Raw genomic sequence first — 23,390 nt, forward strand, 5'->3', positions numbered from 1 at the left:
TTTGACCCCACCCTCCCTGACATTCGACCCCCGACCGCTAAGATGGGTGTTGGTGTGACACCCCCAATGAGACATATGGTTGGATGCAGATTTGGAAGATGCACATTTTGGATTTGGTTTGAAGTCGATACGACCATTTTAGCGGATGTTATTGTGAAAATAAGAATTTCGGTTTTCGGTGACCTTGACCTTGACCTTTGACCTAGATTCACCAAAATCGACAAGTGTCTAAGTTGGACCATGGCTGACGTCTGTACCCAGTTTGGTCATGGTCGCTGAAACGGTGTGACTACTACAGGGTAAACGGTCTTTATTTATTATTTTTTTTTTTCCTAATAAACCCCTCCCAAAATCTCCCCCGGCTCGAGTACCACCCTTTTTGTCGGCGGGTTCTGTCCGAAACACTTCCGGGTTTTTGCGATCGCGATCGCAATCAACAAGATACTTGAAAACGATAGCAAAACAACAAAAATAGCAATAAAATAGGGTCGGCAAAATTTTTCGATAGCAAAAAAACAAAAAAAAAACGTAGGGTCGGCGGAATTTTTAGGGTCGGGCGGGTTACGCCAATGCAACATTTTTTTTTTTTTGGCCTTACCGAAATCCGAAGGATTCCGGAAATTAACAGACAAATTAACAAACACAGACAGACAGAAAAGGGTGAAAACATTACTTTACTTCCTTCAGTGGTGGAAGTAAAAAGAAAATGCAATTTTTTTTGTTTATTTGTTTTGTTTTTTTTCTGTAGTTTTTTTGTAGTTTTTTGTTGTTGCAATTTTTGCTGCAGTTTTTTGTAGTTTGTTTTTATAGCTTTTTTGTAGTTATTTCTGTATTTTCTTTTTTGCAGTTTTTCTTTGTATTTTCGTTTCTGTAATTTTTTGTAGTTGTTTGTAGTTTTTTCTCTGTAGCTTTTTTCTGCAATTGTTTTTGGGGGGGGTTGTAATTTTTTTTCTTTTTTTTTTCTTTCTGGGGGTTGAGTGATAAAAAACACACACCATCAACCACGTACCACCCTTCAACGAGACCCCTACAGACAACACTCCACACACATGCACACAATCCGAGCCCATCAATGCTCAAGCTTCCTCAAAGTCCTACCAACATCCCTATACCCCTATATCCCCATAACTTCCAGGTACCTATCTAATTCCAATTTAAAGAGCAGGTTTTGGGTCGCTGATGACTTCGCGTGATTCGAAGGTTGTAAGCACATTAATAATATCGTTGGGTATTTATTTTCTTACATTTGAAACTCAAAATATGCTAAAATTAACTTTGAAATCAAAACTTTTGTCAGTGATCGAAAAACAGTCCGGAAGTTACCGAAGATGCTATGACGTCACGTTCTCCGAAAACATCGTCAACATTCGGAAACAGCGTGTGAACAATGGCGAGATGCGAATCAGAGAGCGATTTCAGCAGCGATGAAATTGGGTGTTTTCATTCCGATATTGCCGAGGACGAGTCGGAGGATGATGGGAATTTATACGATGGAGTTTCTGGCCCTGAGCCATATAAATTTGAGCCACTTGCAAGTGCCAGAAAATGGTCTATTTCGTGTACAAGTGGCAGGACTGCCTGCCCGGCAGTTCACACTGACAGACTCCACCAGACAGATTGGTTTGTAGATTTTCAATTTGTTGTTCAATGCATAAAATAATGTAAAGTTTGATTCGTCTGTGACTTGATATAATAATTTTTTTAACTCTCTAGTAGCCTGGTGTTGGCTCAGTGGTTAGGGTGGTGGCTTGGGATCCCATTGGGATCCCAGGGTCCTGAGTTCAAGCCCCGTCGGCCGCTGAATTAATACACCAGGGGGTTGACTCAGCCTGTCATCCTTCCGAGGTCGGCGAAATGAGTACCAGTTCCAGTGTGTGTACTGGTAGAGGGGCACTGCATCAGCGACACAGTCGCGCTTCAAGAAATGATAGCTCCCCGGGCAGCTAAGCTGCCATACGACCACCACCAACCCTCTAGTCACTCAAGAGTCAGAAATAGAATGAATCAATAATGGACCCAAATATATTATACACCGTAGCCTTGGCGTTGAAGACTTTCTGACAGCTGAGCTTGACCCCAGCGAAAGTGAACAGTTAGAACAAACCACAACTTTCAAGAGACTGTTGTGGCATATAAATACCAAAACATGTTTAGCCTCATTGGGAAATATTCCACCAAATTTAGAAAAAAAAGTGGAAAATTGTTATATATATATATATATGTATATATCGGGGCGTATTATGTGATACTGGTCGTCCGTCCGTTCCTGTCCGCACTCTTAACTCCCAAAGTTTTCAACTTTCATGTTTCATATTTGGTACATAGGTACAGACTGTGGAGACGGTGTGTCGAGACATACGTTCGTCATCTAAAGTGGTTGCCATGGCAACCAGGATGCTGTTTTCCATGTAGTAGCACAATTCTGTATATACCTTCTTGTTCGGGCGTATATTGTGCTTACTTGAGCTCTTGTTTACAATTGAAATGAAATCGGCCAATTTGCTGATGCTGTTAAAAAAGTAATTTAATCAACAATAAGTTGATTTGTTGAGAATTTTTTCATGCTTGTGTTTTTCAGAAAGTTTATTTATGTGTTTTTCCATGTTCTCTTTAAGAATACATTTCAAGGTTTTTCTCACTTAAACTCAACAATTGATCCTGTGACAGAGCAGTATCTGGAGAACTTATCAACCAACAACTCTTATTCACAGAGTGGTGATCAGATGTGTTCTGCCTTCATAATCCTCGGCTGTGAAATGGTCACCACAAATGACAAGTCCATCCAAAGGGTCCTCTTTACCCGTTTTCTTTAGGGGAAAATTCGCCCATTTTGTTTGTACAAATCTTATCCACTGCCAGCGAATGTTTGATTCCTTTGGGAATCGGTGGGAGTGATTACCCATTTTCCAGCCATTTTCGCAAAACAGGACGACACACGTACAAGGCATGATGTACAAATATCCAAATAACTTAGTTCTACAATAATTCAAAATAAAAACGGATAATATAGATAGTTGCAAGCTCAAAAAAAGCGAAAGAACGGCCCGCTCAACTGGACACTTCTTCAATGAGCGAGTGAGTTTCCGCTTTGTTTTGGAGAACGTGACGTCACCATCCTTATATGGCACGTGGCTATTTTTTTCAACAGCCTCGAGAAATAACAACTTCGGAGTTAAATTTCATTAATTTTCCCAATAGTTAGGCAACCACAATAGTTTGCATCGAACGATTTAATGCACATATAATCATATTGATAAATTTTCAGAACATGTTTGGTGACCTGCAACCTGCTCTTTAAACTTGTCTTCTGTTTCTGCTGCCTCTATCTTTCCAGGGAGACCATTCCATGCATTAACTACTCTCTGAATGAATGGAAGACACCTGCATTACTAGTCTTAACCCCCCTCTTCTTTACTCTTAGGTTATGTCACGCGCAGGGGTGGATCCAAGATTTTTTGAAAGAGTGGGGGGGGGGGGGCGTGCAGAAATCAAGTGAATGGGTACATAATACCCCAAAAGCTGCAAGTACGAAGCCACAACGCTTGTGGTCCGGGCCCATTTAAGAACTGCAGAGGCTTTGGGATTTTAGATGCTCTCAGGTGCACGATGAGCATCCACTGACCACATTGGCTATATGTTGGGAGAGCAAAATAAATCATGAGTTTCCATTGTAAAATAAATTTTTTTTGCCTTTTTATTGTTAATTTTGATGTAATTGTGTTGGAACCTGTAGCTTTGTCAACTTAAAAGGACACCAGTGACTCAACAATCCACTTCAAGAAATACTCTGAATGAATTTTTTGTCTGGAGCACTTGCCTGTAAGTGGGAGGCATAAAATTAAGTGTGAGATGCAAATATGGGCTTCAACCAATCAGTGAACTTTCCAACCCCGATGTTTCCCAATGGCACACTCCTCCCTTTAGGACTTGGTAATGATGGATTTACTTACAAATGTGATCCATGCGTCTCCTGTTCCTCTTCTGCCCCAACAGGTTCATCTGATCATCTGCTTGTGAGAATTGACATCTCTCTGGTTATAGTTAGAGAATGTGGTAGAGTCTGGCAGTTCACTCAAGCTGGCTGGTAGGGACTGCAAGCTGCCCTCTCATATCAAGACTAGTCATTCATTTCCACCTCTCTTGGTATTAATACTGCCTGGAAATCCTTCCACACAAGCTTACTTTCCATTATGTACATATTGTTATGTTTGTGGGGTAGATGGAAGAATTTCATCGGAAAGATAGAATCATATAGAGTTGCTTGGCCCGTGGACATGTAGGAGACATCGTGATGTAAACTAAGTAGGGAAACTGTGAGCTAAAGTGTAACTCGTCACCACATGGGGGGGGGGGTGGTGTGGTGTCAATTAGATAGAGATTAAGGGTAATTTCTCCCAGTATGTGATTACCCCCCTGTGACTTTTCCCAATGTTTTTTTTGTATTACAAACCAGCAATGATAGAATTACGTTTTTATAACATGGCCAAGTAGGCAAGAATCCCCGTCTCCAAGGGTGAGAGCGGATGAAGTCACGCCCCCGAGTCTGATGATTGATGGGCGTGACGTAAAGCAAGCGTAAAGGAATATGGGCAATTCTCATCCTGGAAAGCAAATCTGACCAAAGGCAACTTCAGATCATTCCACAAAGCCCAGAACAAGTTTGTGTCAACTCCCAGGAGAGCCAGAAAACAACATCTGTCCAACATCAAGAATGAGCTTTCAAACTTGTCTCCCTCCTCTAAAACTCGGTGGCACCTTGTTAAGTCTGTCTCTTGAGTATGCTCCCCTTCCATCCATTCCATCTCTTCAAATGGCACCACAGCCGACTCCGCTCATGAGAAGACCAAATGCCTCAATTCTTATCTGTGTTTGATTCCAGATATTGTGTCCCCAACCCCTCACTCTCTGTCCCCATCCAACCCAGTCGTAACCAACTGCTCCAAGATTCTGTGTCTTTTGCACCTGAGAAGGTGAAGTCGTTTCTGGCAACCTGTGACTCTGATTCGGCCACTGTACCGGACGGCATCAGCTCACGTATCCTAAAAGCCTGCTCTGTTGCTCTTGCACATCCTCTCTCTGCCCTTTTCACCCTCTCATTTGCCCTCGGTCATCTTCTGTCTGCCTGGAAAGCAACTAACATCACAGTTTTCCATACAAAGGTGAAAAACTGATCCCCTTAACGACAGACCTACCAGCTTACTTCCAATCATAAACAAGGCCATGGAATCCATCATTGCAGTTGACATCAAATCCTCCTTTTCTCCAACAACCTCATCTCAAATCACCCATTCGGATTCTGACCAGGTTACTCTACCTTGGACATGCTGCTCTTATTGTCCAAGCAATGGATGAAGGCCCTCAATGTCAATCATAACTTCAGGGTTTTCTCTCTGGACATATCTTGAGCTTTTGATAATCTGGAATCCTTTCTTGCTCTCCAAACTGGATGCCACTGGTGAGGCCTGACTTGAGAGAAAAATGCATGCTGTTCTGTTACACTGCTTGGGGACAGAGGGACAACAGCTTTTCTCCAGTGTTGTGAGATTTTTGGTTCCGTTTTTCCCACACAGTCTTTTCAGATGTTGAAGTAAAGCATCTGCAATCATCATAGTGTCATTTTTGTTGATTTCCCATTGTAAAAATTTATGGGCATTCAGCATCAACAATTCAATTCAACAATGGAGTCTGGGGAGAGAGCGTTATTTCTCTACAGTATCCAGGTAAAACCACGACACGCCAGAAACCAAGTAGCATCACAGTGGCGATAGCGAGGTGCCTGTGTCAACCTTTTTGGGGGGCCCTGAGCAAACCAGCAGGCCCAGGAATCGGTCCTACCGGGTTCGAGCCATGGGTCACAGGCTTGCGATCACCAAGCTATAGGAGAAACTGACATCCATGTTACATCCTGGAAAAGCCAGGATAGTGGAGAAAGTCGTGATTGAGATGGTGAGGTGCAAGTGCTGGAAACCAGCCAGTAGAGTGATGACTCTCTGGAATTGGTCTTGGCGGAATCGAGCTGCAGGTCACGGGTTGTCAATTACAACGTTGCCAGAGAAACTGACCTCACATTAAATGAAATGGGTGTTTTGATAAATGTTGCAACAAACACCAATGAAGTGAGCGATTCTACTGAAAGCCTGACTGATGCACAGACGTATTAGCTACTCCTTCATCAGCATGTGTCTACTGCTGATTACGAGTATCCGGTGAGGTCCACGTATGGATGTAATAGAAACAGATCATTTGTTGTGAAAAAGTGGCTGAAAAAATACAGCTGGCTAGTGTACAGCCCCAAACAAGATGGTGTATTCTGTATTCCCTGCGTGCTGTTCACACCCAAAAGAGAAACCGGAGGTCTAGTTAATAAGCCATTCACATTGTGGGACAAATTATCTGGGTCATTACAAGACCATGGATTAAAGGTGTTCCATCAGGAAGCTGTGCAGATTTCTTCAACATTTAAATTTCGATAGAAAAGCCAGAAACAACTATCCCAGGTCTTCTTGATAAAAAAAATTGATGGGCATTAATTCAACAAAACTGAAAAATATTGCACTACATCGCGAAAGGCCGTCTCGTTCTGCGGACGGTAATGTATTGCCCGAAGAGGAGATCAGGAAAGATTGTTGGAGGCCAAGAACTCGGGCAATTTCTTGGCGTTGTTGACTTTATTGGCAGAATCGGACCAGGTCTTGTCAGACCACCTGGACAAATGGAAGAAAGAGCAGATTGAAAGAAATGTTAGCCAAGTCCATTACATTTTGGAAATTTCACAAAAGGAGATGATCAATGTTCTGGGCATACACATCATCCAAGCTTGGATTACAAAAGAAGTATAACAGAGCAAATACTTTACAATCATCAGGGATGTGATTGGGTGAAAGAATAAAAACCTGAATATGGGCAATTCCGAGAGATGGAGTGAAGAAACCAAGCGAGGGTGGGGGGAGGGGGGTTGAAGGGATGCCCCCCCCCCCCAATGCATTCCCAGGGTTTGTAGACTTTTTAAAATATTTGATTTGACATGGGGCTTTCTGGTGCATTACTTCAACAGAATTTGAAGTTAGAAAACACAGCACTCCTGTGAACAAAAATACCAGAGCCATGAGATTAATCACACTATATGCATGTACAGTAGTACCATACATTTATTGGAGAAGATGTTATACAAAGTCAAAACATATTTAACTGCAACCCTTTATAAAACCGACCAGATTCTTGCTGAATTGTATCCTCGTCTCGTCTTCTTTGCAGCTTTACTGATCAGTTCCTTTGCTTTTCTCTTCGACACCTGCTTCTACATTTACATCTGCAACTTGTCCTTCTGCTGTGACAATTCATCTTGCAGGCGCCTGCTTTCCTCTTTGTACTGACGGCTTGCTGTCTGGAGATTCTTACACTTCAGACCGCCTACCTTGTCATGTTGAATGCCTTCCCTCTTATATGCCTCAAGGGCAGTCTTTTTTTGGCCCTGAGTGCACACTTCACTCTTTGTATTGAACTGAATGTTGAAATGTCCAACTTATAAGTCTTTGTATGGATAAGATCTCCCATTGAGCTGAAAGAGCACTGAACTTGCTGCCCGTGGAAGCAACTGAGAGCAGCCTTGAGAACTTTTGAAAGCACTGGGTACTTGTCACTGGCAAATACTTTTGCCCACCACACATCTAATCTCATACCTTCTTGCATGGTTCCAATGCCTTGGTCAGTCTGGTACCTGTGCACTTCGAACAGATAATTAATCATTCTCTTTCAAATCTTTGATTGCATTTTGCATGATTGCTGGCAGAGTCTTGAGGTATTTCAAAGTTAGGGATTGACTTCTTGCTTGTGAATCTATTGCTGATAGCATCTTCAGAGTTCTGTTTGCAACTAGCATATTTTTCTGTAGTGACCTTGCTGCAGCAAGGTAGGCTACCTGTATCTGCTCTCAGAATGTTTTGCTAACTTGACTGTCAGGGTTTTGTGCAACAAGCTTTTCTGCATTAGCCCCAAGGAACTGCTATGGAGGGTGGTTCAGTTTTACTGACACGAGCTGAACAGCTCTTGAAAAATGGGTGCAGGCCATAAACTGCAGCAGCATCTTTACTGCGAGTACCTGTTGTGAAAAGGTACAATGACATGCATGTAAATTTACTATCATCAATATATATAAATGGTGTTCTCTCTCTCTCTCTCTCTCTCTCTCTCTCTCTCTCTCTCTCTCTCTCTCTCTCTCTCTCTCTCTCTCTCTCTCTCTCTCTCTCTCTCTCTCTCTCTCTCTCTCTTGCTCTCTCTCTCTTGCTATCTATCTTTCTCTCTCTCTCTCGCTCTCTCTCGCTCTCTCTCGCTCTCTCTCGCTCTCTCTCGCTCTCTCTCGCTCTCTCTCTGTCTCTCGCGCGCTCTGTCTCGCTCTGTCTCTCGCGCGCTCTGTCTCGCTCTGTCTCTCGCGCGCTCTGTCTCGCTCTCTCGCTCTCTCGCTCTCTCGCTCTCTCTCTCTCTCTCACCCCCTGCTGGCCGTTTTGTGAGTTGGTTGTAGTGTCATGGCATCTCCTTGTGTTGGGGCTTTGTATCTCTCTGTGTTCATGCTTTGTCTCCTCACCCTCCCCTTTGCGCTTTGTTTTTGTGTATCCCCCTTTCAAGCTACCCCCCACCCCACCCTCTCTATTGAGACAGAGAGAGTGAGAGTCGAGAGAGTGCGTGCAGTGGAACCGGTGAGGGTTCCCGATTGGAGCGTTTCCTTCTTTGTTTTTCTCACTTCGTGTTATAACTTATAATCTATTTCTCTTTTTCGTAATTTTTTTTTTCGTTTGTTTATTGGAGCCTTGAGGCTTCATGAATATTTTCTAATCTTAAACATGGAAACGATGGCAGATAGTTCTCATAACACAGCTCTTAAAATGCTAACCCAGAAACATGGGTTAGTTTGTACACCTCCGTCGGGAATCGATGTCGAGGCCGTTATCCTCGGTGTTGAGGAGATAATCGGTTTGGAGAATATAATAGCAGTTTCTTGCATGAATAGACGTGTGGTAATCTTTGTGTCCACAGTAAACATGGTTGCTCAAGTCGTCGAGCATGGGCTTTTCTTTCCTCCCGACGTGATTGTGCAGGTATGTCCTCTCGACACAACGGCAGTTCAGGTTTCTGTCTCTAATATTCCCCCTTCATTAAGAATGTAGAACTCGTTAATGAACTTAACAAACTTAGTTCTGTCATTTCTTCAGTAACTATGGTTCCTTTATGAAGGAAAAAAAACTGTTTAAAACACATCATGTCCTTTCGTCGTTTTGTTATATGATTTTACCACGTGGTGTAACCTCATTAAATGTGGTGTTGCCCTTCAAAGTCGAAGGGTACACTTGCAGGGTCTTTGTCTCTGCAGAGTCTCTAGTTTGCTTTGAGTGTAGTCAATATGGTCATTTAAAAGACTCCTGCCCAAATCAGTCCATGGGTGGAGTCACGAGCCTGGCTGTTGATGAACATCAGGGTGCGACTGAGATCATTGTTGATAATCTTAATAGTATGGGTGCTGAGAGCCCAACTGTAGACAAACAGAGAAATAGGAAAAGAACCCTCTCATCTTCCCCCAATCTCAACCAGCCAGACAATAAGGTCTTGGCTGGTCTCCCAAACTTCACTCAAGTGGTTAGTGAAGGAGCACAACCTCCTCAGCAGTCACCTTCAGCTGAAGTAATTCCTCAACCTCCTCTACTTTCAGAGTCGGTCGAGGATCATGTGATAAATGTCGGAAACTTATGTGTTGTCCAGCCAGCACCCGATTCTCTCGGGTGTTCTGAGGTCCAACCTCCACGTGAGGTTGAGCCTCCATGTTTGTCTCTTGTTGAACCTTGTGTTGATCGTGTCCCCCCTCCCTCTATGGGGAGTGGTGAATGTGTACTAACTCGCGATCTGTCTGTGATTGACTCATCCAGTGAGGTTGCTGAGCCTTATCAAGCTCATGTGCAGCAGGATGCTCAAGATGAAATTTCAGAGTGTTGCTTTTATGAGCCTGTTTCTTCGGCAATGGATTCTCAATGTAATGATTGTGACTCTGATGGGGGTTCTTCTGTTAACTCACTAAGTGATGGTGAGGCCGACTTCCCGTCAGAGCGTGTCTCTGGAGAATCCATCCCTCCTACTGAAATCATGGATTTCTTACAAAAAACTTATCGCAAAAGGCGCCTGAAAATTAGCGATTTCTTCTCTGATACTCGCTCCTTCATTATTGGCACTCATGGTGTTGTACAGAAATCTGCAACCCTTCATATTTCTGATAACTCACTTAAAAGACTGAAAAGGCACCTTGTTACAGCAAGGAAATAATTAAACATGTCATGGTTGAGTTGCTGCTTATGTTTTCATGAACATAGCCAGTTTGAATATTAATGGTGGACACAGTCAGCTGCGTCGGTCTCAGACTATGCAATTAGCCAGAAAGGAAAAAAATTGATATCCTCTTATTACATGAGTAACTCGCATCCGTTGAAGACAAAGTCTTCGATATCCCCCGCCATAGTAAATGAGGATTAACAAACTTATATTCCCTAAGCGTGTGCAATATGTATGTGAAATTTCCCCTTGATCTGACCAGCAGTTCTGGAGAAGATGTTTGAAGGTTTTAGGGTAAATTCAATATGGCTGCCAAACCATGTGACCTATCAATTAGAAATTAACAAACTTCTGAAAGGATGTCTTGGGGAAAGTGTAGGTGAAATTTTGCCTCAATCTGTCCAGCCGTTCTGGAGAAGAAGATTTTTTTAAATTTATTAATTTTCAATCCAAGATGGCTGACGAACCATGTGACCTATGACATCATAAATTTACATTCTGCCTCCAATCCTCCAGTGGAATACGTGTGTGAAGTTTCGTGTTAATCGGATGAGGTGTGTTATTCTATCCAAGATGGCCACCAAACCATGTGACATGTGATATCATAATTTTATTATGTATGCAGACATGATGGAAGATGATAGGTGCAAATTTTCACATCGTTAGGTTATGTGATTCCAGAGAAAACATTATTTAATATTTTTCTTGAATCCAACATGGCTGCCAAACCGTGTGACCTATCAATTAGAAAATATCAAAAGGCACCAGTTCACCACTTGCTTGATATGTGTACCAAATTTCGTAAATATATCTTGAGGGGATTTGTAGTTAAGCTCCAGAAACAAAATGTGACAGACGGACAGAAGGAACCCATTTCTATATCCCCCGCCAACTTCGTTGGTTGGCGGGGGATAAAAAAGAAAGGAAAACCAGCATCCGTTGAAGACAAAGTCTTCGATATCCCCCACCATAGTAAATGAGGACAAGTAGCAAAAGGCACCAGTTCAATTTATTCTTGATGTGTGTACCAAATTTCATAAAGAAATAGTTAATAGTTTTGCAACTATGCTCTGGAAAAAAAGGTTAACCTCAATAATTTCTGAATACCCAACTTGTTTCCATGGAAAGTGACAGAAATTTTTTTGGGGGAAATCTCTAAATATCAAGATGCAGCAGTTCACCACTTGCTTGATATGTGTACCAAATTTCGTAAATATATCTTGAGGGGATTTGCAGTTAAGTTCCAGAAACGAAATGTGACGGACGGACGGACGTACGGACGGATGGACGGAACCCATTTTTATATCCCCCGCCAACTTCGTTGGTTGGCGGGGGATAATAAATATAGATTTTTGAGATAAATGTCAGGAGCATAGAAAAGTCCCCTTTATATGGTATGTCCCAACCAATTGACCGGGTTAACCAGGTGTTGCTTTGAACAACCGACCAGGTTCACCAGGTGTTGCTCTAAATGAACCGACCAGGTTCACCAGGTGTTGCTCTGAACCAACCGACCGGGTTCACCAGGTGTTGCTCTAAATGAACCGACCAGGTTCACCAGGTGTTGCTCTGAATCAACCGACCGGGTTCACCAGGTGTTGCTCTGAACCAACCGACCAGGTTCACCAGGTGTTGCTCTGAACCAACCGACTGGGTTCACCAGGTGTTGCTCTGAACCAACGGACAAGGTTAACCAGGTGTTGCTCTGAACTAACCAACACTATCTCCTCCATCAAAAAAAAAATCAGCACATGGAAAATTTTGCTCCCCTTCACTTTTTGAAACTTATTTTTGGATATATACACCTCAGAAAGTGTATAACAAATGAAATTGACTTTTCAATCTTTTTCAACTTCGACAAAAGTACAGGTTTCAAAAAGAGGGCAAAATGTGAATGTCCATACCCAGCATTCCATGTAAGTAATGGAAAAAAAATCCCTTTGTGACATTGTGATGCGAAACGCACAAATAAGAAAAAAGATATTCCTTTTATAGAGAAGGGTTAAACTCCAGCCTTTCGTATCTCAATCACATTTCACTCCCTTGTTGTTTTCTATACCATAGATTATGGGTTAGAGGGTTAGGAGGTTGACTCAAGAAGTCGAGGTTGGGAGGTTGACACTGTCTCTGCACCTCTCGATCCAAAATGAATCCTGGAATTGAATACATATTTGAAATTTCCATTTTGATGAAATCTTAAACCGTTTCACCACCCACATTTGAGCACTTCCCTAATGATGCTCAGTTCTAAACTTTGAATCATCCAAAACAACCTTGTTCACTTGCCCCTTGTTATCCCAACGCCTTTTTCAAAAAAACGGAGGGATATTGTAATCTGCTCCGTTTGTCTGTCTGTCTGTCACACTATGAACTCCTAAACTGTTGTGCATAAGTTCACCAAACTTGGTAGTTTTGATCATCACATGGCAACAAGGTGCATGAGCAGTCTCATTTTTGGCCTCTGAGGCCCAAGGTGTGTTGAAAAGGTCAAATACAAAAAATTCTATTACGGGCACATTTTAAAACATTTTCAATGAAACTTTGCGAATGCAGTCAACATTTGGGGACACGTGAAATATTTCACGATTTTGGAGGGGAGATTTTACCCCTGGTTCATGGCCCAGGCAGTCGTGGGTGCTTCGGGTCACAGGAGTCAAAACAAAAGAAAAAAATTTAACTCAAAATTTGAGATTGGGTCATGCCTGCAGGTGGAACGTTTTGCCCTCTTTCAACTTTTCCTTTAGGTGGGAAGCATGGGGATTTGCGATGGTGCGCCATCGATTTTGGCTCTTGTTTCCTCATGTTCTTATAATATTCATGTGCAGGTGCAACGATGTCTCCTGACGTCCTTGTTGTGCACGTGATATGTTCATGCTCTATTACCCTGAGTAACTTGAAGGGGAAAACGTGTGATTTTGATGATCCTTATATCCACTTCACAATGGCACACATTTCTTGGCCTTGTTGTGAAGTGGTTGTGAAAATACTTTGTCGAGTAGCGCTTGAGTCGTGTTGTTGACCATTTAAATGTAGAAAACGCATAAAGAACCGATGCAGTCAAACATTGTGACTTACCATGTCTTCATTGTGACGCTGTGTCTTATTTGTTACATTTTTATAACTACAGCTTTACAAAATCTCTTTCTTCATTATTTTCTCCAGGTATTCAAAGGCACAAGGGGGGAAGGAATATTTTCAGGAAGAGCCGCTACCTGGTGAGATTTGAGACAGTTGTTGAGGATTAAATGTCTTACACAGAATGAATTGCATGTATTTTACATGGACGGTACTCGGACGTTTAAGGACCAGTGTAAGGTTGTTGTTTCTTTCATTGAATTTTTTTTCTTTTGAAATTCCCGGTGGTGGCTGCTCAGTTCGTGGCTTCCTATTCACGGTGACACGGATGACTTTGCTCTCACCGCAACATCCTTTCTCATGCACACTCCAAACATTTTGTTTTGATGTTCCAGCAATAGCATGGTGGTGTTTTAATGCCCTTTCCCCTCCTTCCTTCACAATCACAGCTTTGGGAGTTGAGCTCAAGTTTAATACCTTCTTTCAGCAGGTTGCAGTTTTACATTTTGCACTTGCAATTTTACAGGTTCAAGCAGCAATTTTGAATCGTTAGGAGTACCGGCAATAACTCCTCTTCTCTCGGTCAAAACACATCATGCGTCTTTAACGTCCCACCAGAAATCAATACTCGTCATTCCCTCTTGAGCTTGTGCTGTTGTTTTAAGTCTGGTGTTGGCTTATTGGTTAGGGTGGCTGACTTGGGGTCCGAGGATCCTGAGTTCGAGCAACGTTGGCTGCTTAATTAACACCAGGTGGAGTCGACTCTGCTTGTCATCCTTCCGAGGTCAGTGAAATGAGTACCCGTGGACTGGTAGAGGGGCCCAGCACCAGTGGCACAGCTGTGCGCCAAGGAAATGATAGCTACCCGGCAGCCAAGCTGCCATACACAAGAACAGAACAGCTGTAGTTTTGGCAAAGCAACTTATTCTGAATGTATTTCCTCTTTGGATTAGGTTAATGAAGCAACCAATTTTCTCAACCGAAGGTTGAGAGATCTTCAGAATCGCTTCTGCTTATAATACAACACAAAACACACCAACACAAACAGACTTCCAATCTCACAGCACCCTCAAACTAATACTTATATCCTACATACTTACAGAACATGATAACAAGCATGTTTCACCAACCTGGGTCATCAATCGAGGACATTGGAGTCATTTGTCATTTTGGTCCTTTGACTATGCTCATCACCGTGGGAAATAAGATGGAGATGATTCGGGCGTGGGCCCTTGCTTTGAAGGAGGGCAAATGCCTGAAATGCCCCTTACCCTTATCGCCCAAGGCGGTTCACATACCACTCTTCATATTTGGTTAAGAAAATTAATTATCCTTATTTTTCTGTCGACACTGACATGTTATTATCTTTATAAATACTAGTTTTTTTCCATTTGTGAGCCAACTATTGTGATTGGTTATACATTATCCCAAGTTCATACATTAGATGTAAGATTGAATTGCTGTTAGATTGGAGCAAGTTGAGAACCATCAGTTTAATGAGCCAAGTAATGAAGATTCTTCTAACTGTGACCCATGAGCGAATTAAATAGAAGATAGATGATAATATCGCAGTGAAGAACAGTATGGTTTTAGAAAAGGATAATGCACCTTATTACGTGTAGTTTCCAAGAGGAATGACCACAATAAGTTGGAAAGAATGAAAATCTACTGAACACGGTTGTACAATGGCAGGTGTAACGATAGGCAAGAGGCATCCGATCTGTAATATTCGACCATTTTAAGCATCACCTCAACCTCCAAAACACAATAGTGACCGGTGATATTTATTTTAGGAATGGGAAAGCAAAGAATAAAATGAACAGACAAGATGATTTAATAGATGAGGAAGTCAAAGATTGAGCTTCTTTGAGCCACTGAATGAATGTTTGAACGTCACTCCATAATAGCCAATCTCCGGATCGATGACGGCACCTGATGATGATGGTGAGAGAGCATGCAGGAATTTTAATGTAAGTGCAACACGAGGCGATCAAATGCATCAGGAATCCTGTCTCGTAGAGTGACCCACGACTGTTACTGTCAAGAGAGACAACAATTCGATGTTCAAGACAACACCATTGTTGCGCTCACAAGAAGAAAAGTATATCCTGCAGAGATGGATACCGATGGAAGGAGAGACCAGTCTATGTTGCATATTGTGGGTAAAGAAATGTATCTGTAATGCAAGTAATTTCTGCAGAAGACATAAGGCATTACAATAAAATTTGTGAGGAAAGGAAAGTGAGGAGTTTTTTTGTGATCACATATAAATATTTAAAATTTTCCAGATGTGATTTTGGTAGTGTACTGTGGACCATGTTTTTATACAAGAGCAGGGTTCATAGAAGAACAACTTTGAACTGGCAGTGGGGTAGCTGGGCAATGATTGGGCACAATCAGTAATGGATTGAACGAACGAACAGGAAAGAAAGATAGAGGAGAGGAGGAAGCATTGAAATGAGTAAGCCAGACGGTTGGGCTGGGAAGGGTTAATGGCAGACTGTCCAACCTCTGAGCTGTGGCTGGGAAGAATGGGAAAGCGCTTTAGCATGAGCCGAGCCATAACGGGTTGGGTTCGGTTCGGTTCACGCCTTTGGGTCCTGAAAGCCCTTGGGTTTTAGGTTCTCTCCCATGCATTCTTACTGTTTCTGGTACTAGTTTGCAACACTTTCAGTAAGTAATTGTTCCGATTATTTAAGAAAACAAAACTAGGCCATTTCATGTGGCTTTTTCCACAATATTAAGTGAATTTTATCTTTTCATCTTGAGTACAAGATTAATGGGCTGGCAGGACCGAGAGGTACACACACACACCTCCAGTCTGTTGAGCCTGGATTTGAATCCCGACCCAGCTATAAACTGTCATCCCTGTGTTCCACATGCAGGATGATTCACCAATGTGTGTGTCGTCCCTCGGATGGACATTAAATGGGAATCTTGTCTTCCAGCATTAGTTGGTGGATGTTAAAAAGATACCATGGTGTCCTTCATGAAGAGTAGGTGAGCTATTGCTGGCACCATGAACAAATTCAAAATTCCTGCTCAAGTCTTGCCTTCCCAAGGGAACAAAGTCCAAAAGGGTCAATCCCATAAGCGGTGTTGCTCGTTATGCCCCTTGACTGGGCATGAGGGTTTGCCAGATTTAAAAAGTGGAAATATCATATTGGAACTTCAAAATTATCGTATTTTCAGAAAAACTATCGTATGATTCTCACAAACTACGTGAAATTATATTTTACCGGCATTAACCCACAATGCACAGTGACACTTTTCAATTTGCAACCGTCGACCATTTTAGATTAGTTACATCATTATTGAAACGGTCATTCCCAATACTTCCTCTTGAGCACAACTGAAATGCCACAAAAATGCAATCAAGTTAATACAGAGAATATCAACTCTGGATTGTCAGAGGCATATTTGAAAGTATTGTTTCAAGAGATAAATTAATAATTAAAAATACATTTTTAGGTTGCTTTTTGTCGAGGAAACAGGTTCTGACCATGTTTTGATGATTTGGCAGCTTATTTAATGAGTGCATAGTGTTTAAATAATCGATTTTTCTCCTTATTTATGCTCTAATTCGTTAAAAAAAATTGTCGCAGACAAAGGTACGACTAATTTCTAAACTCATTGCATTCACTTGCACACCGTGATGTCTTTTTTTTAAATATCACCGAAAAGTCCTAAATGATGAAACCCTAACCCTAACCATAACCCTAACCCTAACTTAACGTGTGTACATCCACGACTCCACGTGCTCGGAAGTTGGAACTAACATGTGCATTGCTTTGCTCAGTTGCTCTCTGTGCACGTGCTTATGTGATTTTATGCCTGTATGAAAAATGCTGCATGAGATGTGACGGAGAAGGTCATAATCAGCCAACAGATTGAGAAAAATATTATGAAATGTAAACTGAAAATTGGAGTTCGAATACTTTATTTTTTGGAATTGCCAGAACTATCATACATTTGCCATTAGGCCAAATAAAAAAAGTACCAGTTGATCATCCCCGTGCGTTTCCTTTTTTGAAGCTGCCTCCTTTTTTATTTGCTATTTGTTATTTTACATTTGCTATTAGGCCAAATAGAAAAAAAATTCCAGTTGATCATCCCCGTGTGTTTCCTTCTTTGAAGCTGCTTCCTTTTTAAAAATTAATGTTATTTTACATTTGCTATTAGGCCAAATAATTAAAAAAAAAATACCAGCTGATCATCCCTGCCCATTTCCTTTTTTGAAGCTGCCTCCTTTTTATCTGTTATTTGTTATTTTACATTTGCTATTAGGCCTTAGTTATTTTATAACTTGGTTTACGCAGTTCTTCAGCTAAAATGTAGGGTCGGTCGGTCGAAATATAAATATAAATATAATTTCAATTTTTAGAAATTATATATTTTTATGATTTTTTTTTCGGATGTTCCATGGAAAAGACAAGGGCAGGTGGGGGGGGGATAAATATAAATCCCAGACCAGGGGGATCTACGAAAACATTGAAGATGGAAGACCATTCAAATGCAGGGATGCCCATGTTCACTGTACCATCTGATGTGAAAAACAATAAAGAAGGATTAAAACTTGTTTTTACAATATAGTCTGGCATGTTTTTCTTATAGAAACCTGTTGGATCATCAAACAAATGGAAACAATGCTGAGAAAATTACTGTCCAAGTCGTAGATGTGTGCTTGCACACCAGTGCATAGTGCTGGATATGATTTTAAAAAGGTGTCTACTATCTGGGACTCACGTCAACACGCTCAAAACGGTCAATCAGAGCCATAATCAGCTTTTACTTTTCAGTGGGCATCTGATCGTACCATCTCCCCATCCCCATGAGCACATCAAAGGCTGATTTCTGGTCCGTTGAAGGTGGAATATCAGCATCTCGCAGGGAAAATTTGATGTACTTGGCACTGAAATCTTTCAATACGAACAGCGGTGTACAACTTTTAACGGAAACAAAATCGGCACGATCGAGAGTAGCCTGTGAATCATCCCTGCTGCTGCACTGAATTAATGCAATCGTTCGGCCAGAATATTCATTGTCAACATGTTGCGTGATTAAATCACCAATACAGTCACTCGAATTTATACCGCTGACATACTTCTTAACAATCACTTTCACCCCAGAAACCACAGTCAATCTGAACCACGCTGGCCACTGCTCAGATGCCATGACCGAAGACTACTGTGCAGTTTGGTTAAAGGTGACTCGGAATTTTGGCGCACGCGCACGAAATTATATTTTGAAAATAAATGCCGACATTTACATTTCGGGTTTTGAAACTTTTGCACCTTCGGCGGAAAATGTCTAAATATAAAAGGCTAAAAATGTGTTTTATATTTATATTTCATTTCGGAAAATATACCGTCGGTGAATCCGTAAACCAAGTTATAAAATAACTAAGGTTTTAGGCCAAATATAAAAAAAATTCCAGTTGATCATCCCTGTGTGTTTCCTTCTTTGAAGCTGCCTCCTTTTTTAAAAATTAATTTGTTATTTTATATTTGCTATTAGGCCAAATAATTAAAAAAAAATACCAGCTGATCATCCCCACCAGTTTCCTTGTTTTGAAGCTGCCTCCTTTTTTATTTGTTATTTTACATTTGCTATTAGGCTAAATAATTTTTTTAAATACCAGCTGATCATCCCTGCCCATTTCCTTTTTTGAAGCTGCCTCCTTTTTTATTTGTTATTTTACATTTGCTATTAGGCCAAATATATATTTTTTAAATACCAGCTGATCATCCCCGCCAGTTTCCTTGTTTTGAAGTTACCTCCTTTTTTATTTGTTATTTGTTATTTTACATTTACTATTAGGCCAAATAGGAAAAAAAAATCCAGTTGATCATCTGCATGTGTTTCCTTCTTTGAAGCTGCCTCCTTTTTTATTTGTTATTTTACATTTGCTATTAGGCCAAATAGGAAAAAAATTCCAGTTGATCATCCCCGTGTGTTTCTTTTTTTGAAGCTGCCTCCTTTTTAAAAAATTAATTTGTTATTTTACATTTGCTATTATGCCAAATAATTAATAAATACCAGTTTATCGTCCCCACGCATTTCCCTTTTTTGAATCAGCCTCCTTTTTAAAAAAAATTTGTTATTTTGTCAAACATTTTTTTTTAACTTTTTTTTATTATAAACAAACAGTTATTTTTTGGAGGAAAAAAAAAAATCGCCCCGTGTCTATGAAGGAAGCTGTGCAGTGAAGCATCTGCACCGCTTAAAAAGTAGCCCTGTGGGTGACTGACGATTACTTACGCAACAGGTGGGGTGAGCTTACTGTCCTGATGCAAACTAAATGTTTAACATAAAAAAAATTTAACACAAGAAAAACTAAACAGCAGCAAACTATTTATAATGAACGTATGGTGGGTTAGAAAGGTTCTTCTTCTTCATTTTTGACAGAGGGTTGGAAGGAAGGTCATACCAAATCTTGAAGCAGTTTGCACCACTTAAAAATTCTAATCCTCATGTACGACTCTTGCACCATTTATTGAATCAATCATTTTCCCAATTTCGATACTGAGTTTATGTAGCTTCTACCAAGCCATTGCGCCGAGAGCTGTACCGCCGCCTTCCGTTCACTGCCAGTTTCCGTTTCTGTGTGCGATATGCAAGCAATACTGATCTGTGTACACGTCTTTGTACATAAGTTTCATCACACCCACAAAATTCAGTTCACGCTTTTGATTAAAATGATACAAAACTTGACTGGTTTCAAAACTAGAAAATTGTGCGACGAATGTAGAATGTCGACAAATTGTGTGAACACGACGAATAATTTTCATGATTTAAGTTTCATTTTTGAAGATGGTTTTAATATGTTTGCAAATTCAGACAGGCTTTAAAAGGTAATTCTAGAAGGTCTTAAAGGGTAGGTCTTAAAGGGTAATTATAGAGGGTTTTAAAGGGTAATTCTGAAGGGTAATTACAATGCATTTTAAAGGATAATACTCGAGGGTTATAAAGGGTAATTCTAATGGGGGGGGTCCAAAGGGTAATTTTAAAGGATTTTAAAGGATAATTCTAAAGGGGAAATAATTATAATGGGTTCAAAAGGATAATTCTAAAGGGGTTCTGATTCTAAAAGCGTTCTGATTGGTTCTGAAGGGTAAGTCTAAAGTTGGGTTCCAAAGGGTTACAATGGGTTCTAAAGGGTAATTCTGAAGGGTAATTCTCGAGGAGTTTCTGAAGGGTAATTCTGAAGGGGGTGCTAAAGAGTAATTCTAGGGGGGGGTTCTAAAGAGTACTTTTAAAGGATTCTAAATGGTAATTCGAAAGGATAATTTGAAAAGGTTCTAAAGGGTCATTCAGTTCAGCATATTACCAAAGGACCAGCTTTTCCAGATGGATAGGTTGCTCATTATGATTGAGTTTTTGCTATATTTTCCAGGATACCTCTGTAAACTGTTGTTGAAATCACACTGTACATGAAGGAAAAATCAAGTTGATTCAACATTTATATTCGCCAATCAGAAAACATGAATGTTTTTCAGCAACTTTACTTGAGAAGTTGTTTCAGTGGGCTACATAAACGGTGTTCATTTCACTTAATTTACGTGTCTCCACTACACAGCCTGAGACCCGTACCAGTTGTGGACAAGTAACCACCTTCGAACACGCTACTGAGCATGTGTGCTCTCCATCATTTTGTACTCGAAATCTTAGTTCTTCCATCCGTCTTTAATTCAACCAGTTATTGCCAGCACATGGTGTACTTGACTCACAATATAAACATGTGATGGCACTGCAAGGTGTTTCCGATTGATAGATAATTATTTCTCATTTAAAATTTAGTTTAGATTTTGATTCTTTGTTCGGTTGGTTGGCCAGTTTAGTGTTTCCATCTGAACTGATGGTTCTTGATGGCTCGGAACGCAGATTCAAATTCCACACACTATACGTCGCTCCTTCACCTGTCAGCTCGGTTTCCTTACCCTAACAGCTTCTTTATCTACTCAGGTCCTTGCAATGTATATAAAGGCTGTTGTTTCATATGCAGCCTGTGGCTGCTGGTTGCATCATTTTCTGTAAGTATGGCCGTGCCGCTGATGCAGTGCCCCTGTTACCGGTAAGCTAGTTACTCATTTTGCTGACCTCGGAAGGATGACAGGCTGAGTCAACCCACCTGGAATCATCTCACAGCGTGATAGGGGGTTTGAACTCAAGTCTCTAAGATCTTAAGCCAGTCAACTTAAGCATTGAACCAACACCAGGCTTTGTAAAGGTACACTGTTAAGGTACATTGATGTCTCAATGTCCTTGTACTACATGTAATTTATGTACCCCTACAGAATCCTCCCTAAGCCATAGATCACTGTAAAATATAATTATTTAAATAATGCCTACACTGAACCGCATCAGTTAAAAATGCTTGAAATCAATTTTGGGATGTGTATCTTGAGACACACACACACACACACACACACACACACACACACACACACACACACACACACACACACACACACACACACACACACACACACACACACACACAAAATCTCTCTGAATAACCAATAACTATAGGGAGTGTTTAACAAGTGTGTCGTATCAAGCTAGAACAGAATGTTGTAAATTCATGTTTCTGGTGTCAACGACGATTCAACGCTTCATGGATGATGTCTCCATCACCAGCGAAACTTCCAGGATATTTGTCAACACTGACACCAGCTTACATTCTCTTTGTCTTACAGGCAGGTTTTCCCAGTCGCTCGCACAGTTCCCATATCATGGCACCGCACGGATACAATAGTCTGGTAATAATGCCAATCGGACCAGACAATTTCATGGTGTGCCCTTCTCTGATAAGCCATGTTCCCACATCGGGAATGTGGAGGAAACATTACATCCATCACTGCATTCTTGAGGTGGATACATGAGGTTTAAAAAAATTTGAAGGAAAAATAATGGAATTTGACATTTTACCTTGATTAGGATGTGGATCGAAAACAATTGTTTCTATTGACAGAAGATGTGCATCCTGCCTCACCTGAATTGCCCATATAAAGAGTTCTAAAATATTTTGACATTTTCGTTCGATGAACTTTAAACATTCATTTTCCTTTTAAGCTCAATTTGGCCTTAGCACAATGAATGTCTATGAATAACTTCCACCAGGAAACTATATCGAATCTGTCTCCATCAGCATGTCTGATGTTGTCTCTGGTGTGTTCAGTACTGTATAATTAGTCCCTTGAGGTAACCCAACCTTCACCACCTCTCTACACACATTCCATCACCATGGTGAGATAGGTGAGCAGGAGACCTATTGTTGTAGGACTGAATCTAGTCTTTACTTGAGTCCTTAATTCGCTGAACCTGGACATGAGACATTGGATCCAATTTAGAAATGGACAACTATGAAGTGAAAATTTCATTTTCGTTCAAAGATAATTTTAAGTTGAAATTAAGAGCTCGATAGACAAACTGCCAAATTATTTTTCCAATGAGGCTTTTCTACCAAAACGCATTTTTCCCCCCACTTTAATGGAAACATCAATGCATTTATATTAACTTCATTAGACGTGCTCTGGGTGTGTATTCTTGAACATTTACCAATTACAGATTCTCTTATGGGAAAAGATTTTGCACAAATATACTGTGATAACATTTTATCAGGTGACCAGAAGGCCAAGACAGCCCATGGGGCATTCGGAAAGCGAAGCCAAGCCTTTAAGGAAAGCACAACCGAACTACCCTCTTCGGAATTTTCCACGCTCCGATCAAATTGCCGATTGGATGTCTCGAATGTCTGAATAAGTTATGCCAAATGGAATAAAAACCTAATTTCTACCAAATACAGCAAACAACTAGAATGGCACTCCATGGAGAACATACCTCCCGCCAGGCTGAACAGTACGTTTTGTACGCCACTGAAGGGCCGGATCTGCATCCGGACCTTAACCGAAATCGAATCGGCTTGTTCTTGTCACCTACACAACTCTTCCACCAGGTTTTGTCATATCCCGTCCACAATGGAATTTTTATGCAGGCAATTG

At 40.9% G+C, this 23,390-nt stretch overlaps 1 protein-coding gene across 3 annotated transcripts in view; it reads left to right on the forward strand.

Moving 5' to 3' along the window:
- The window catches only part of LOC147014541 (uncharacterized), a 23,850-nt gene extending 906 nt beyond the window's left edge, over positions 1-22,944 (forward strand). Inside the window, exons 2-5 of one of the 3 annotated variants that reach the window (XR_015050795.1) lie at positions 3,994-4,143; positions 9,031-9,092; positions 13,474-13,526; positions 22,086-22,397. Coding sequence is in view for 1 of the 3 variants with exons in the window: in XM_085852572.1 (XP_085708698.1) it covers positions 8,838-9,092; positions 13,474-13,526; positions 22,086-22,152 (375 nt within the window). In the remaining 2 variants the exon portion in view is untranslated. Of the gene's footprint in view, positions 1-3,993; positions 4,144-7,254; positions 8,156-8,361; positions 9,093-13,473; positions 13,527-22,085 lie in introns of those variants that run through there. The other 2 variants (XM_085852572.1, XR_015050796.1) reach the window with 2 other exon arrangements.
- The last annotated feature ends 446 nt before the right edge of the window (positions 22,945-23,390 follow it).

This window comes from Eptatretus burgeri, chromosome 13 (assembly GCF_056783735.1).
Source record: "Eptatretus burgeri isolate ZD-2024b chromosome 13, Ebu_testis_v1, whole genome shotgun sequence".
Classification (NCBI taxonomy): Eukaryota; Metazoa; Chordata; class Myxini; order Myxiniformes; family Myxinidae; genus Eptatretus; species Eptatretus burgeri.